This window comes from Heptranchias perlo, chromosome 2 (assembly GCF_035084215.1).
Source record: "Heptranchias perlo isolate sHepPer1 chromosome 2, sHepPer1.hap1, whole genome shotgun sequence".
Taxonomy (NCBI): domain Eukaryota; kingdom Metazoa; phylum Chordata; class Chondrichthyes; order Hexanchiformes; family Hexanchidae; genus Heptranchias; species Heptranchias perlo.
In genome coordinates, this window is record NC_090326.1 from 102,452,285 (window position 1) to 102,471,048 (window position 18,764).

An 18,764-nucleotide genomic window follows, 5' to 3' on the forward strand; every position below is an offset into this window, starting at 1 on the left:
TGCCACGAGTTTCGAATCACCACAAATTGCTGGATGATTTGCACCACTCCACTATTAGCCTCAAAGAAATTGCAACCATGCCGTGAGCCTCCCCATTGAAATAAATTTTGTCATGAAATTGCTGGATTTATGCCGGTAATGCAAATTAAATGGCTGCAGCCATTTAGGACTGGTAATTCATGTCCTAAGGATCCCGCTAATGACGTGATTTATGGTCCTGATATGCCACTCAACCTTGGAGGCCCGGAAAGGGAACAATGAAACTGTGGAATCTTACTCCCGCAGGTAGTAAATTGTTTCTAGAGGTTTTTTAAAACCCTTTTATCAATCTTGGCAGTATTTTTGTGCCAGTTTTGCCATCCACACTCCTTAGTTGCATCATGGTAGAAGGCGAACTTGATGGATCTTTGTCTTTTTTCATCTAGCAATTCCTATGTTCCTATGAAAGCAGTTCCACTGTTTCCGATCATGATGATCATGCTCAAGAATGTTTGTAAACTTGGCACATCTACTCTGCCATTCACTCATAACTTCTCAAGGACCAATACAACAATTACCAAACACAACTGGGTTATAATGTCCTCCTCATCTACTTGTTCTTCTTAATTTTTTTCTTACTTTTCCTTTCTGTCTCCTTTTTCTCTCTCTCTCTCGAAATCTACTCTGTTTCTTTCCCTTTTTTTTCTGTTTCTGTCTCAAATTTGGCTCCAATTTACCCTATTTCCTTCTCCATCGTTCACTCTGTTACTTTCTCTATCCTTTTCTTTTATTAGTTAAGGAGATAGACCATAGGGCACAAGATTCATGAGGTCCCAGATGCAACGTTGACATCGCTGCGCCATTATCAATTCACATTTCCAGCAATTTGCAGCACAAATATAGTGCGATCTGAAAGGTGACGTTAAAAAGTCCAGTTCATGTCGCTCACCACGAGATGCACCATTCCAGCAATCTCTGGGTCATTGTTTTACTTTGAGAAGTGTAAAGATTCTAGCAGTATTTGGACTAATGCAAGATGCTATTGGTTTTATGAGAATGTGAAATTAGTTCAGCAAAATGATGTGTGACATTTTTTTAAATGAATTGTTCTATTCTCATCCTCATTGTCCATGACCTAGAGTCTGAGCACGCTATTACTTAAGAGAGGGTGGTGGGGTAAGGAGGGACATCAGAGTATTTATATACAAAATATTTATGTATAAAACATTGTATAGAGCTCTGGTTAGACCACATCTGGAGTACTGCGTTCAGTTCTGGGCACTGCACCTCAGGAAGAATATAGTGGCCTTGGAAGGGGTGCAGCGCAGATTCACCAGAATAATACCAGGGCTAAAAGGGTTAAATTATGAGGAAAGGTTGCATAGACTTGGCTTGTATTCCCTCAAATATAGAAGATTAAGGGGTGATCTAATTGAGGTGTTTAAGATGATTAAAGGATATGATAGGGTAGATAGAGATATACTATTTCCTCTGGTAGGAGAGTCCAGACCAAGGGAGCATAACCTTAAAATTAAAGCACTTCTTCACACAAAGAATAGTAGAAATTGGGAACTCTCTTCCCCCTTGAGACTAGGGGGTCAATTGAAAATTTCAAACCTGACATCGATAGATTTTTGTTAGGCAAGGGTATTAAGTGATATGGAACCAAGGTGAATAAATGGAGTTAAGATACAGATCGGCCATGATCTAATTGAATGATGGAACAGGCTCAAGGGACTGTATTGCCTACTCCTATTCCTATGTTCTTATATCAATGTCCTTGTAGCACATCAAGCGCTGCCAACTGGAGCCTATAATTTTTTTCTACTGTTTTATGGGAACTAGTAGGAACATAGGAACAGGAGTAGGCCATTCAGCCCCTCGTGCCTGCTCCACCATTTGATAAGATCATGGCTGATCTGTGATCTAACTCCATATACCCGCCTTTGGCCCACATCCCTTAATACCTTTGATTGCCAAAAAGCTATCTATCTCAGATTTAAATTTAGCAATTGAGCTAGTATCAATTGCCGTTTGCGGGAGAGTGTTCCAAACTTCTACCACCCTTTGTGTGTAGAAATGTTTTCTAATCTCGCTCCTGAAAGGTCTGGCTCTAATTTTTAGACTGTGCCCCCTACTCCTAGAATTCTCAACCAGCAGAAATAGTTTCTCTCTTTCCACCCTATCTGTTCCCCTTAATATCTTATAAACTTCGATCAGATCACCCCTTAACCTTCTAAACTCCAGAGAATACAACCCCAATTTGTGTAATCTCTCCTCGTAACTTAATCCTTGAAGTCCTGGTATCATTCTAGTAAACCTACGCTGCACTCCCTCCAAAGCCAGTATGTCCTTCCAAAGGTGCGGTGCCCAGAACTGCTCACAGTACTCCAGGTGCAGTCTAACCAGGGTTTTGTATAGCTGCAGCATAACTTCTGCCCCCTTGTACTCCAGTCCTCTAGTTATAAAGGCCAGCATTCCATTAACCTTATTGATTATTTTCTGCACCTGTTCATGACACTTCAATGATCTATGTACCTGAACCCCTAGGTCCCTTTGGACATCCACTCTTATTAACTTTTTACCATTTAGAAAGTACCCTGTTCTATCCTTTTTTGATCCAAAGTGGATGACCTCACATTTGTCTACATTGAATTCCATTTGCCACAGTTTTGCCCATTCACCTAATCTATCAATATCGCTTTGTAATTTTCTGACTTTCTATGCCTTCATCTAAGTCGTTAATAAATATTGTGAATAATTGAGGCCCCAAGACAAATCCCTGTGGGACTCCACTAGTCACATCCTGCCAATGTGAGTACCTACCCATTATCCCTACTTCTGTCGCCTTTGGCTCAGCCAGCTTCCTAACCAAGTCCGTACTTTTCCTTCGATTCCATGGGCTTCTATCTTAGCTAACAGTCTCTTATGTGGGACCTTATCAAATGCTTTCTGGAAGTCCATATAAATAACATCCATTGACATTCCCCTGTCCACTAGTGTAACAGTGCTTGTGGTGATGCCATAATGCTGCATACCATAGAGTGTGCGAAGCTTCATCCTTCTGCTCAGTTCCTCAGTTGAGCAAAGTTGAGGGGGAGATACTAAGTAGAGGTGGTATTGTCCCACTTTAAGGGGGAGGGAGTACTTGTACCTGGTTATTACATTGTCCCTTCCAGTGGCCGGTTAAAGCGCTCATTGTTCTAGGGCCAGGCTGCTTGCCAGCTTTCTAGTGGTAGTGTTGTGTATCCAGTCAGACTGAGGAAATGTGGGAGATTACACAATGGGGAGAAGTGCATGGGCCTTATTTTAAATGGGTTAATGGCTGCACCAAAAGGAATGAACAGCCAGAGGAAATGAAACTCTTTGAACTTTTAAAACATTGGCCTAGGCATTCCAACCACTTCTAGTCAATTTCCTGACCCTGATCTTATACAGACTGTTCCCCACAATCAATGCCAGGTAGTTTGATAAGGCCTGCAAATATGATGGGTTGCAGCTTGGTGGATGTGACCAATCAGGTTTTGCTGACTGATGACCATCCTCACATGCATTCTTTATTCGTGAATACTTTTATGTGAAGCTTGGCATACTGTAATGAAAGTGCTTTTGCGTGATCATACAATGCTATGGTTAGACAGGTAATAACGTACCTTAGTGATGCCATCAGATCTTCTGTAAGAAATAGGAGCAGGAATAGGCCATACTGCCCCTCGAGCCTTCTCCGCCATTCACTCAGATCATAGCTAATCTTCAGCCTCAACTCCACTTTCCCGCCCGATCCCCATATCCCTTGAGTCCCCTAGAGTCCAAAAATGTATCTATCTCGGCCTTGAACATAGACAATGACTCAGAATCCACAGCCCTCTGGGCTGGAGAATTCCAAAGATTCACAACCCTCTGAGTGAAGAAATTCCTCCTCTTCTCAATCTTAAATGGCCGACCCCTTATCCTGTGACTATGCCCTCTAGTTCTAGACTCTCCAGCAAGGGGAAACAACTTCTCAGCATCTACCCTGTCAAGCCCCCTTTCTGTGAGGAAAGGAGCCTCTGTATGCACGAAACATGTACAAAAGCAAGGTTTAGGTCAGCAACTCCCTCCAACTCCTTCCAGGTATGCTGCAATACAGGCTTATGGGGATGGCCATGGAGGAGCACAGAGTGCAACGTTTAGTCTGCAAATATGGAAATATGGGCGTAAGCATGTGGGCACAGAGCACCTTTTGTGCAGTCTGACCTCGTATTCATCCTTTCATTGGTCCTCCTCTCATCCCAACTGCATCAGATATGGGGATTCTTATTGGTGCCAGTAATAATGACACTAATTAGCACAAAGTTTCATGCAAACCTAAGCAGCAGCAGAAAAAAAAAGAGAAAAACATGAAATAATATGGTGCAACAGTGGCCCATAACTTATTAAGCCTTTTAAATTTACTTCCATATACAGGCCAACACCTAGTAGCTCTTGAAGCCCATTATATAAGGTTGGGATTTACACCTAGTGCTGGTCTGGCACGATGGCTGGATAATAATGTGGAAGGTGTAGTGATGCCACTTCTGGATCATTATTGTGTTGCCCAGCCCTGGACCGCTGGATAAGTCCGTCAAGTGCAAAAGGGGCAGAGACTCTGCCTCACAGGTCTCCCACCCCATTACTTTTTCCATACTGTTACAGACTATGAACTGGCAAAGACATTAACAACATACAAATTGACCCCTAGCATGAATCTGAGATCAGGGAAATATATTACTAATGATTTTTTTTTTGTGTTATACAACAAACATTGCCAGCTATTAATATATGATACACTCACCTAACTGACTGTAATAGTGCTCGCAATATATCTGCATGTTTTCATCTTGCTAGGTCGAACTATCATTTTCACTACTCACCATTTGGATGAGGCAGAAGTCCTGAGTGATCGAATTGCCATCCTTGAAAATGGCCAGTTGAAATGCTTTGGTTCTCCTGCCTACTTGAAGGAACAGTATGGACAGGGTTATAGTCTCATTCTCTCAAAAAAGGTCAGTGACTCTTAAGTTGTGACAACTAGGGATTGAACAAAACCAAATGTTGTTGATACTACCAATAATGATTATTGAAACCTGAGTGGCTGGGGGAGTTCTGAATTCCAGACTCTAAAGCCTGTATTTTAACTTGGGTCTAGAGTTTAGTGTGGGGGTGGCAGGGCAAGCTGCAAGCCCAGGCCATTTTAACTCCTTGACCTCGTTACCAGGCTCGACTCCCGTCTGAACCCGGTGGGTATGACATGGAGTACGGCAGGCCGGAGCAGAAAATCTTGCAGCAGCAGGCACTCAGGGTCCCAATGAAATAGCCCTCAGCATAATGTTAGTGATGGTGGGGGGGGGGGTCCGAGCTGGTCACAGTCACGGGAAGGGGATGGGAAGCTCGGGGTAGGGGAGGCCTAAGCATTCTTTGTTGACTCCAGGGGAGTACTCTTAGTCCACAAGGAAACCTTCAAAAAATTAAAAATATTCACTTACCTTGGCCTCTTCTGGTTCCGGAGCCTTGTCACACCAGCTTCCCCAGGCGTGATCGGCACTGTGCATGAGCCACACATCTGGGGTTAAAATAACAGTCAGATCGGAATTACATCATCAGACTTCGACTTTTGCATTTCAGTGATGCAGTGGCCACCCAGGAGGAGGGCCTTGCATTTATAAAGCACCTTTCATGACATCAGGACCTCTCAAAGTGCTTTACAACCAATTAAGTACTTTTTGTGAAGTGTAGTCACTGTTGTAATGTAGGCAACTTGGCAGCCAATTTGGGAACAGCAACGTCCCACAAACAGCAATGCAATAATGTTTAGATAATCTGTTTTAGTTATGTTGATTGAGGGATAAATATTGACCAGGATATCAGGTAGAATTCTCCTTTTCTTCAAAGTAGTGCCATGGGATCTTTTACGTCTACCTGAAAAGAGCAACACTCCTCTCCAATGGGCCTCCCCTGAAGTGACTATTCCAAATGCAACTGGAGCGGTGTTTATGATTGGCTCCCTAATTTAAATAACTAATGGAGCCTTAATGAGGGTTCCTCACATTTTGTGCGAAGGCTACCAATGGAGCTATGACTGAACGTTCCTTTAAAGCAGTGCACTTTGTTACATTAGGAAGCTGTTAGGCTGTGGCACACTACTTTGTGAAAAAAGGAACTGTTTGTAATGGATAGCCAACCTCTACCATCACTACATTTAGCATGAACACGTTTCTTCACCAGTAAAAGTGCAAAAAAAAACCTCTCCAGTAAATGGACCATCAGCTCTGTGACTGTTTATAAACACAGTTAAAACTTACCCTTGCACTAGCTTCGCTGTGACTATTACATTCATTATATGATAGCATTTTCACAACTTCAGAAGAACATCATAATTTTTCCAACTTTCATACTTCAGGATTTGGGTGGAAGAAAACTAGGAAAGGAAACAGTGCAGTAGCTGGCTGAATCTTTCATAAATTGCATTGAAGTTATCAAGGGTTAATAAACATATCACAATGATGGAAAGAAGATTATCTGATTACCTTTCATGAAGCAACATAAAGGAATTGTTAGTGACAATAAAGAGAAAAAGTTTAAATCTTAATTTAATTAATATGCATTTGAAAGGACTGCACAAACGATTTTCCGATATGTGCTGGCAGTGATTTAAATTCTCTGCTAATAAGGTGTACTCAGAAAAACACAATTTCAATGGATAGAGGCTTAAATTAAATTAGGACCAATGTATTAGGCCTTTAGGCTTCAGCAATAGGTTTCAACCTTTATATGTAAGGCTGGCTACAAATCATTAATAACTTCTCATTAGTTTTCCTTAATAATCTCACAGTATAGATTTTGTATCTGACTAAATCCCTCCATGCACAGAAGGAGTTTACCAGTGAATATTGAAATTAATATGGACAAGTTGGCTTACAAGTTGATGTTATACTTGACAATGCAATGTTTGGTCAACTAACTTCTGTTACTCTTATTTTGATAGCCCTCTCTGGCAGGCTCTGATGAATCATGTGATATTGACCTTGTGACCTCCCTGGTGAAGCAGCATATTCCCCAGGCTTTTCTGAAGGAAGATGCCTTTGGTGAGCTGACATATGTCATTCCCACAATAGAAGATAAAACTGCATATGAGAGGTTATTTCACGCTCTGGACGAAGATATGGAAAATCTACACCTAAGCAGCTACAGCATCTCTGATACCACACTGGAAGAGGTAGGGGTTCACTACAAGCCACACTGGGGTTAATAATGGGGTTTCGGGCCCCATTATTTCTCGTAGCTTCAGGAAAGATTGTGCTTGCATGTACCAACTGATCTTAAACAGAGTAAAAGCCAATATTAAATTAGGCCACTGTCACTGTCACTATCACCAACAATGATACCAAACTAGGAGGGGCAGTGAAACCAGAAGAGGCAACTCAGCAACTACAACATGAGTTGGACAAGAGATGCAAATGGACAGAACAATGATAGATGAAACTTAATGCAGTCAAGTGCTACACATAGGAAGAAAAAATAGGCAAATGTGCTCCATGAATGGTTTTCAAATAGCTAGGAATGAAGCGATGTTAAGGCCATTTCTCTGAGGTTTCTGAGGATCTTCTGCTGAAGTTATGGTGGATGAACAGGCGAACCCCTGTGGAAATTCAACCCCCAGGAGTAGAACTAGGGGACACATCATTAAACTACTAAAAAATAATTGGCATTGAAAAATTCTTCACACTAAGAGGAATCAATATCTGAAATAAATTTCTAGATAGATTGGATGGTACAATAGGATGACTTTAAGTTATTTCTGGATGGGTGATTTGAGATGGGTTGAATGGCCTTTCTCACCCTCGAGAACACTATATTTTGGTCCATAGAAGGACTCATTTTTTTTTAACTTTTTTTTTCCAAAGTGTAAATTTCAATGGAATCTTTGTGATTTTGGAGATAGGAGAAAGTTATTTCATTTTGAAAAAATGTTATTTTTGAAAACAGTAAGGGGGTCAAATTCGATAACCCCCGAATCCGGGCTTGGGGGTCGCGGTGCGCAATTAACCCACGTCCGGTCGTGCTGCATGGTCATTTACCTGATTCTGGCGCGAGCAGCCGGCCTAACTACGATGCTGAATGACTTCTCACCAGCAAAGTGGGGGGGGGGGGGGGGGCGATATCACGTGAGTGCCTCGCACCTCTTAAAGGCAGCCTGCACCTCTCATTTGCTAAATATAAGATACGGGTCCGTATGGAGTCTGAGCAGAGATCAGACATCACACATGTAAAACACAGATGCAGGTCCCATCCCTACGTTTACAAACTGATAAGTTATGCTAAAAGATTGAATAAAGGTTACGCACTGCTAAATCCCACATCCCCCAATCTGCATGCCAGACCTCACCCCAATCTGCCGATCTGAGTTTGTACTGGGCCTGCGAGAGAGCATGCACCAAGGTTCTCTGCTGATGTACTAGAAGCCTTGGTGCAAGAGGTAGACAGAAGGAGGGGCATCCTATATCTACAGGGCGGCAAGAGGCCCTCCAGACATATGCTCCCGAGGCAGTAGGGGACGAAGTCAATGCCAGGCGCATAGCACCACAAACATGGATGCAGTGCAGGAAGAAGTTCAGTCACCTTGACCACTCGTGTCAAAGCAGTGAGGTTAACTGTCAAGTGGCATCTCCTACCAACTGCACCACTAACCGCATCCACTGCTCTACGCACTATACCCCATCACCCACCTACCAACAAACTCTTTCAATCAGTACTCAACTCTTCCAATCAGATGCTTCCTCTCACCCTCACACATTACCACTTTTGCAAGCCATACACCCACAACTCAAAGGTTACACACACTGGCAGCTATTCAACCATGACAGGCACATGACCCAAACATCCTGCAGGACACGCCCCGACACACGTCCCGCTTTCTTGCAGAAGGTGGTGCGTAACAGGAGGCAGCAAGTGGCAGTGACATTTAGCCACTTGAGCCTGTTCCACCATTTAATGAGATCATGGTTGATCTGTGACCTAACTCCATATACCCACCTTAGCCCCATATCCCTTAAAACCTTAGTTTAAAAAATATGTACCTATCTCAGATTTAAAATTAACAATTGAGCTAGCATCAACTGCCTTTTGCAGAAGAGTGATCCAAACTTCTACCATCCTTTGCGTGTAGAAGCAACTTCACTCTGCAAGTTTTGGCTCTATATTTTAGGCTATGTCCCCTAGTCCTAGTATTCAAGTATAGGAGACCTCCAAAAACAGATAAAATGCATCAGCAGCCAGAAGCAATAATCCAGCAACTAACCTGTAAATCCTACATGGTGCCTTTAAATAGAGGTTGTAGGGGGTCCTCCAGGCCGTCTATGACATGTTCAGCTGTTCGTGGTCCAGACAGTGTGTTGGCTGGAGCGTTGAGTGCCAAAATGGTATCCATCCCTTTAAATCAGCATTGCACACTGATCTAACCCATATTCTCCTTACTTTACATAGTACTGGCATTCGTTATCTGCATGGGTGTAAACGTCTTTATCACTATGCTGTCTGGTGCACGTCACGCTAGAAGCTTGCGTGTGCATTCCGGACACCATTTTGGGACCATAGGAGGCCGCGTAGTGCCTACAAAACGGGCGCTATGCGACCAAATTTATAGCCCTTGTGGTTTTATATTGTGCCACTAGAAAACAATTCCCTGAATTTCTGTGTGGTTCTCCCGATCTTCTGCCGTAACTTTGGTGGGAGATTGGCAGGAACATCTGGAGAAGCAGAGTAAATGACTAAAGGAAGCCAGTCACAACCTCGAGACATCCCAAAGCGCTTCACAGCCAATGAAGTACTTTTGAAATGTAGTCGCTGTTGTAATGTAGGGAAACGAGGCAACCAATTTGTGCAAAGCAAGATCCCAATGAAAAAAATGAATGGATAATTTGTTGTAGTGATTTTGGTTAAGGGATAAATGTTGGCGAAGACACCAGAAAGAACTCCCCTGCTCTTCTTCGAGTAGTACCATGGGTTTTTTTATAAACACGTAAGTGGGCAGATGGGGCCCTGCTTTAACGTCTCATCCAAAAGTCAGCTCCTCTAACATTGCAGCATTCCCTCAGTACTGCACTGAAACGTCAGCCTAGATTATATGCTCATTGGACTGAGGCTTGAACCCACAACCTTGCAGCTCAGAGGTGAGACTGCTACCATTGAGCCAAACCTGAAAGCAAGGCAAGTCCTTAATACAAACAGATTTTTTATTTTGATTCTCCAACAACACTCAAGAAGCTCGACACCATCCAGGCCAAAACAGCCCGCTTGATTGGCACCCCATCCACCACCCTAAACATTCACTCCCTTCACCACCGGCACACTGTGGCTGCAGTGTGTACCATCCACAGGATGCACTGCAGCAACTCACCAAGGCTTCTTCAACAGCACCTCCCAAACCTCTACCACCTAGAAAGACAAGAGCAGCAGGCACATGGGAACAACACCACCTGCACGTTCCCCTCCAAGTCATACATCATCCCGACTTGGAAATATATCGTCGTTCCTTCATCGTCGCTGGGTCAAAATCCTGGAACTCTCTACCTAACAGCACTGTGGGACAACCTTCACCACACGGACTGCAGCGGTTCAAGAAGGCGGCTCACCACCACCTTCTCAAGGGCAATTAGGGATGGGCAATAAATGCTGGCCTTGCCAGCGACGCCCACATCCCATGAACGAATAAAAAAAAATTAATCAGCTTAAGTTTTTTTTTATGTTGCTTCACTATGCTGTGTTGTGAATTGTTCCCTCGTGATAGTTTATTCAGCCCTCTGCTGCATTTCTTATGAACATCTTCCTTTACCCCTTTTTCTTCTCCTGTAGAGGCAGACCATGTACCTCTTCCTCCTCCCAAGAGGATGGATTGGCACTTGCTATCAGTTCTCTGCTTGTAATCATTTTAATGCCCACCATAGCTGCTGATAAGTGGCCCTGCCTCTGATATATCTGTCTGCCTCTAAGGAAGCACTGGCCTCTGCTCATTTCCTCTGCACAGCAATATGGATGAGATCAGGAGCTAAGCACTCCATAGTGCCAGTATCAGTGCAGCAATGTACTGTGCCATTGTATTGCCAGCCAAGTTTGAAGAAATCAGTTGAATAAACATACACTAACCACATTGATTTTGTTTCATGTAAATTTGATAAATAAAGGTCCACAGTTTTGAAGATGCTATGTTAAGTTTAATTAAGTAATTTAAAATTAATCTGATTAAATTTCAAATCCACTTTCATATCCTCTTTTCTGTTTCCTCTTTCATCAGGTGTTTGTGAAGTTGCTTCAGAGTAAAGGAAGACCCGCACCTTCTGAAGGCCGGGACACAGAATCTCTAAATTCTGAGAGCATTGAATCAATTCACAGTGACAGTGAGTAACTAAGTCCAGCTGATATTGTACAAAATTATTAAAGTTCATGACACTTAAATCAGTTCAAAGGTATTGCATCACTTTTAAAAATGTCAATCTTTCTAGTTTTCTAAATTTAAATAAATTAACCCTGTAGTGGAGGTGTCAGGGAGGCTGGCGTGTTTTCCATCTGTACCGTGCTTCCGTGAGAAAATAGTGGGGTTGATTTTCACGTGACTGCTTCAATGGGGCGGGAGGCCAGCAGAGTGAGCCTGCCCAATAGAAGAGGTCCGGGGCCTGAAACATTTCCACGGTCAGGTCTCATCAGCATTCCATCAGTGAGCTGCTTTCACTTTAGAAAAGCTCACCGATTGAAAGGGACACGAAATCCGATGGCTTCACTGGGGAGCCCAGCCAGTCCAGATAAGTTAAAGTTGAGGGGCAGGCGATCCCAGGGGAGGACCGGAGAGGGTCAGGCATTGGTGGGGAGGATCAATTTTTGTGAGGCCACGAGGAAACTGAATGTTTCCCCCAACCCCACAAAAACAATTAAAACCTTTTTCTAACATGTTTTGAGTGGCCTGCTGTGCTCCATCCAATGGTACCTCAAAGTTGCATTGGGGTCCTATTGCTGTCATAGCACCCCAATTTGAACTGGCTGTTGAGGCCCCCGCCTGTTTTCAGAGGCTACCGGGGATGCCCATTTCAAAGCCCCCCACTAAAATGGCTCAGACCCAGATGACAGCAGGAACGGGGCTGTGCTGCTATTTTTATCGCGCGACTGCCATGTTCCCACCTAGCAGGGGGGTTGAAATCGGCTCCCATGACTGGCGGTCTGGTCATGTTTGAGTCGCTCATGTGGACCCTCTAGCAGCTGGCTAATGAGCAACATTAATGCGGAAGCAAGTCTTCAGTTTACTCTTTCAGGCAGGGGTAAGTATGTAGCACAAGTAAGTATGTATGCCACAATTCTGTTTCCCAGCAGCAGTCAATCTGAGAGATTGCCGATAGGAATTTGCCCAAGGAGCAATCAGGACTCAAAATGTTTTCTTCAGCCACTTTGGGTAGACCACCTTCCTTCCCCCCACCCCAACAACTCTCCATCCCACCCAGTGAAACAGTAAGGCACTACTCTAAATTCCCTGTCACCTGACAGGGCGGACGCCCAGGGAGCACATGTACATGTGGGAAGAAATTTTGCAGAACTTTTCTTCAAGAGATTAAAAAAGTTGAGGAGAACATTTGGGTGAGCAAATTGTATAAGGAAGGTATTTGATGAACGTAAAGCATTCTTTCATTTCACATTTATATTCTATGTACTTTTGTTTGTTAGCAGAATAACTTGATCTATAAATGGATTTAATGCCATTGAAATAACTGAGAAAAACGTATGCGTGTATCAAACTTGTTTGTGTTGAATACAATTTTTTTTCTGACACAAGGTGCGGCCCTTGCTGGAGCCCAGCGAGTGACTGGAATGCGACTGATTTTTAAACAGATGGCAGCTCTGATAATTAAACGCTTTCAACATACACGGAGGGATTGGAAAGGGGCCATTGCAAACCTGCTGCTTCCTGTTCTCTTTGTCATTCTAGCGATGGCTCTGTTCAGTGTGAAGCCTCTAACTGCTGAATATCCTTCACTCCGGCTGTCTCCAGATATGTATCAGGATTCAGAGGTCACATTCTTCAGGTAAGCTGTCCTGATTATTCACTTCAAAGTTTACCTCAGTCCCAGACACGAGGAAGAGCTAAACCAGCCTTGTGCTCAATGAATGTCTAGTCAGCTCTGAAGAACATAGATTGAAAATGTGCAGAAAGCTAAAAATGCAGAGGACATGACTCATATTGTGCACTTGAGAGACAGCAAATCCACCTATCTGCAATTTTAACCTCAGTTTCATCATGCTAGTAACCATGATATATGAACACAGTGTCACAGTCATGTGTGGCCAGTTCTTGAAACTGTTGCTATCAGAAAAGAATTCACCTGATATTTAGGGGTTGGGTTGTAAATAAAAAGAAACACATTTTTGTTGCAAGTGGTTGTATTTGGATTCATTAATCTGTTCCTAGATTAATAATACATTGAAACAGTTGAAAAAGGAAAGTGGTATAAACCACTGCGTTAAAGACATGGTTAAAGAGGACATCTATTTAATCAGGACACGCGCTTGGTTACAGATTTTGGGGCAGATTTTTCTCTTATTGTGCTTGGGCATAAAAGATTGGCTGGGCACAGCACATAGAGGAAACTCAGATAGAACCATAGAACCATAGAAAAGATACAGCACAGAAGGGGGCCATTTGGCCCATCACGTCTGCACCGGTTCGAAGAACAACCAGGTGCCCATTCTAATCCCACCTTCCAGCACCCGGTCTGTTGCCCTGCAGCTTACAGCACTTTAGGTGCAGGTCCAGGTACTTTTTAAAAGAGTTGAGGGTCCCTGCCTCTACCACTAATTCGGGCAGCGAATTCCATACACCCACCACCCTCTGGGTAAAAAAGTTTTCCTCATGTCCCCTCTAATCCTTCCGCCAATCAGCTTAAATCTATGTCCTCTAGTTCTTGAACTCTCCGCTAGGGTAAAACAGGTACTTACTGTCTACTCTATCTGGGCCCCTCATAATTTTGAACGCCTCAATCAAGTCTCCCCTCAGCCTCCTCTGCTCCAAGGAAAACAACCCCAGCCTATCCAATCTCTCCTCGTAGCTGCTATTTTCAAGCCCTAGATGGAGGGGATTGCATGCCTGTAATGGAGCCTGCCTGATTTTCCATACGTTGTTATATATGGACAGAAAATCAGGTGGGCTCTATTAAGCTTGTGGGATTCTCCTTGCCCAATTTTCCTTTATGCACTCCGCCCAGGCGATCTTTTCTGTTCAAGTGCATTAGGTGGAAAATCTGCCCCTTTCTTTTGGTATAACCCAATGGGGAGTATTAATGTACCAAAGTAACTATTATGGACAGCATTTTTTAAAATCATCTTTGAGCTGAAAATCTGTAGTCCAGCATCCCAGCCTAAGTGGCAGGATTTGTCTGCCCAGGATCCCTGGTGCTAACCTCACCAAAGTTCACAATTTCAGGGGGATGTCACTTAAGCGCCTACACCGCCAGGAATCTTTTTTGGGCTCCTACCTTCCCTAAGAAACCAGAAAATCCATTGAATCCTGCCGGTCCCCAGGTTGGAGGGTGGGGGGGGGGAAATCGGCAGGGTGCTGGTGCCCCCCAGAGACAATCTACTAGTACCCCTTCATCCCTCTGCCAGCTGTCGTCATCTTCATTAGTCTAGGCCATAATTCATGCCTGGACCCCCAAGGTGTGCCCACAATTCTGATTGGCTGGTACAGCTGGTGCCACTCATGCACTGGCTTGCTAATGCCCTATAAGACTAGGGATATGGGAGCTCCCAGCCTGGTATGGACAGAGGCTCCACTGCCACACGGCTAAGCAGCAGCTGTGAAGGAAGGCTGGGAGCTGGCATATCCGGGTCCTGGCTTGAACTGCACCCTTGTGCGGCACTCTCACCCGAGTTACAGCAGGAATGCACTAGAAGAGTCCTGAAATTTTGGCCCCCTTGTATTTAAGAGGTGAAATTCTGCTCCCATGTGCAAAGAGGCAGATATTCAGGGGCAGAGGCCTTGCGCTGCTACAACGCTGCCAATGTGGTGCTAAGAGCTTCTACCTGGGAGAGCAGGAGGCTTGAATTGCCTCATAGCCAGAACCTCATTATAAAAAATGATGTAAATTGGAGACATGCCTCCCAGCTCTGGCTTTTGTGCTGAGTTGGGCTGGAAATATGCAGTCATGGAGCTGCATCATTGAAAGGAGGTGCACCATAGTTCTCGGCAAGACACATGCTTCAGAAGGCACTTACTTATTTGGTTATTTTTGGAGGCTTTTTTGACCTTTTCTTACATTTGTTTGTACATTTTTTTAACAATGCACTTTCATTTAGACTCACATTTTTTGCCCTTTTTTAACCCTCTACCATTCGTGGAGTTTCACTGCTATATGATGGGCATGCCTTTTGAAATTCCTCTTGCCCTCAGGGAGCTAGAGAATATCAAGGCTATCCCGTCGATTCCTCAGAGAGAGAGGTCTGCCAGTATCTGAGGCTATTTGCCCAAACCCATCATTATCCACATAGGCAGACTCATGTACCCTACTTGAGCTCTTTAGGTATGTTATAGGAAACTTGACAAGGGAAGCCATTCTCCAGATTGGGATTAAGCTCTCAAGATGGCAAGTAGTTGTCTCAGCACAAAAATCATCTCAAGAAATTGGAAGTTGAGGGAGCACATTGAAGTGACAGACATGTACACAATCTGTATGCCAATCTGGATGTCATTCTGCAGCCAGTTGATTTAATATCACTTGAAGTGTTAGGACCTTGAAAGATGAGAGTGTGGCAAGGTTTGCAGTTTTACATTGCATCTTGAAGATGTGCCCTCCTGAGATTGGTATGTATGAGATGCAGAGAACGAGCTGTAAGGTTATGTGAAGGCTTGACATGAGTGAGGAGTATACGTGGAACAGGCAACATCTTGCGAGAAGCAACCTTTAGGCCAGCCACAAGATACATGGTATAGTTGGGTGCTATTTCCTTGTAAAATTCCTTTAAATGTGCCGCCTTCATCTTCATCTCCTAGATCCTACAAGTAGTGAACATAGCACTGAGCTCGCAATTTGGGCAAATATCCTCACACCCATCGCATGTCCATTTGACCATCCATTATACAGGGGTCAGATGCATCAATTATTCACTTGCTGACCAGTAGTTTTGTGCCTTTATATGAAATGAGCTGGAGTGGAATTTCAGTGCCAGGCTCCAGCAGTGCTGTACAAAAACCTTAAATGCGTCAGGAGTTGAATTTCGGCCCCTAATGATCAATATCCAGCAAGGTTATCTGGCTGCCTTATTGTTTCTACATGAAAACCATCATTAAAATGCTTCTAAAGCTGGCTTTATGAAGCTACTTTATAATGTACTTTGGCTGATTTGTCTTATTACCAAATTTTCTTTCATTTATACTTGACATTCCCTTTCCCCCCACCTTAGCCAAGATTAACAAACATCTGAAATTAATTTTTAAGCTTGATAAAACTTGAAATAAATATTGCCCCCATATGCAGGCACTTAACTTTGAATATGGGAGTGTACCTTTGGCTTAGTGGCAGTATCCCTATCTCTGAGTCAGAAGGTGCAGGGTTTGAACCCTGCTGCAGGCAGTCCTGGCAAGTGGAGACCAGAGCTCTGGCTCTGAATTCTGGGTTGAAATCCAGCAAGAATACTCGAGTCCTATGGGTGTGGGTGGCCCCTCCTCATGGTGTGGGTTGTGGAAGCCCATAAAACCCTCCCGCCGTATTGGACTAACCACCCTACTGGCTGGTATAAATCAGCCTTCAAATTTTTCCATTAGTTTACACTACGCGACAAAGAATGAGTGTGAAGATCTGAAAGCAACAATAGCTCTTGAGTGTGCACATCTGTATAATTTGAACTTGATGGCTAGAAATTCTGCTTGCCTCATTGGGCTGGCTTCTTGCACAAGAACAAAGATGCACTTGCAGCAAGAGATAATTATTGAATTGAGCTGGAGTGGAATTTCAGTGCCAGGCTCCACTGGCCTGGCCTGGTTTGTGCCAGCAGTGCTGCACAAAAACCTTAATTGCATCGGGACTGGAATTTCAGCCCGTAAATGATCAATATCCAGCAAGATTATCTGGTTGCCTTACTGTTTCTACATGAAAACCATCATTAAAATGATTTTAAAGCTGGCTTTACGAAGCTACTTTTAAGTAATAGCTGTTTAATGACTATTAATGTACTTGATGGCTGTTTACTTGAACTTAATTATGTCTAAATGAATGCCATCATTCAAATTGCATCTCAAAATTAATTATTATTAATCTAGACATACATTTCATCCATAAATGTACTTTGGCTGATTTGTCTTATTACCATATTGTTTACTGTGCTTCTTCATATAGAGCTTGATAAAATCTCTTATATTGTCCTGACAGCTATTAATCTCTGAAGTAATTTGTTAGCAATTAACTGGAATACTTGTCTGCTACTGCTCACTGATGATTAGGATTATTATTTTTAAGGGACAGTGGTTTCTGGGGACAGTTTGCTAATTGAGACAGTTTTTCGTAAAATGGTTTACATCATATTGTCTCATTAATGCTGCATTGCTGGATCAGGTCTTTAGGAAGTGGTGTCTTCAGTTCCGACATGCATATAGATAAGTGTATACAGAAACTCATACAAAGCCAAATACGTACACAAACACAGGAAGATGAACAGATGGACATAGACAGATATGCACACTGCGAGATAGTCAAAAATAAGCATGCGAAGATTCACATACACGACCAAAATAGAAGTGGTCACATTTAACCAAAAAAGGGAGGTATAGATGGGCACACATGCACTTTTTCTGCAATTGATTGATTTCATCATTCTGTTTTCTTCTACGATGTGTTTTTTTGCTCACTGTTGCTTGCCGTTGCTCTTTATTTGATGTTCACTAATAGTTGCAATGTGCATGTTACTTTAACCCTGTATGTAGCATGAAATGATTTGTGTATCTTAGAAAAAATATATAACTAAATTAGTTGTGGTTTATAGAAATAGCATTACCATACTGAAGGCAGTCACACTAAAGACAAAGAATATGACAGACAATAGATAGATGACCAACACTAGCATCATTCTTTAATCTTCATATTACACCATTGATGTGACGAGGAGAACTGCAAGCTGCGAAACATAGCAGTAAATAGAAGAAACCCCAAGGAGAGGAATGGTCTGCTGGTAAAATAAATAATTAGTGTGGAACAAGCCATACCAGTTGGATTCCCAGTCTGCACTAAGTTAGCTGATCTCAGCTAGGGAAGCAACAGGGATACTACATTTGGCCACAGCTCCCCTGGGTTAAGGATGGGGAAAAATTAGCCAGGATTCCTGCTCATAACCGCTATCCAGTAACCTCTGCTGGAAATTATGTGGGTGTGGACATCGAGTAAGGACAGGTTAGGGCATGCCTGTGATGCCCCATACAATTAAACAGTTAGCTGATGTTCACTGCCTAGACTCACATGAAGAATAAATACCTGCACCATGAAAGCATGCCTGATGCAAGTTAATGTCTTCAGAAGGAGTGAGGGGTTCAGGGGGGAAATACTCCAAATGTGATGAAGGTATAGAGGATATTTATGAAGATCCAGGAGATACAGTGTAGATTCCTTAGTCTTATAATCTATTATATTTGTGTTGTAACTAAAAACATTAATTATGGAAAGAATTCAATTCTAATTATTTTGTTAGATGTATTTAATGTTGTAGGATTAGCTGATGCTTTTAATATGTCTATTTTAATTTTACAG

The 18,764-nt window shown here is 43.0% G+C and overlaps 1 protein-coding gene across 1 annotated transcript in view; it reads left to right on the top strand.

Annotated features, from left to right (window-relative positions):
* The window catches only part of LOC137341749 (ATP-binding cassette sub-family A member 13-like), a 336,924-nt gene that overhangs the window by 255,816 nt on the left and 62,344 nt on the right, over positions 1-18,764 (top strand). The window contains exons 41-44 of the mRNA XM_068005215.1: positions 4,846-5,003; positions 6,983-7,213; positions 11,288-11,390; positions 12,812-13,061. Of these exons, the coding sequence (XP_067861316.1) occupies positions 4,846-5,003; positions 6,983-7,213; positions 11,288-11,390; positions 12,812-13,061 (742 nt within the window). The remainder of the gene's footprint in view (positions 1-4,845; positions 5,004-6,982; positions 7,214-11,287; positions 11,391-12,811; positions 13,062-18,764) is intronic.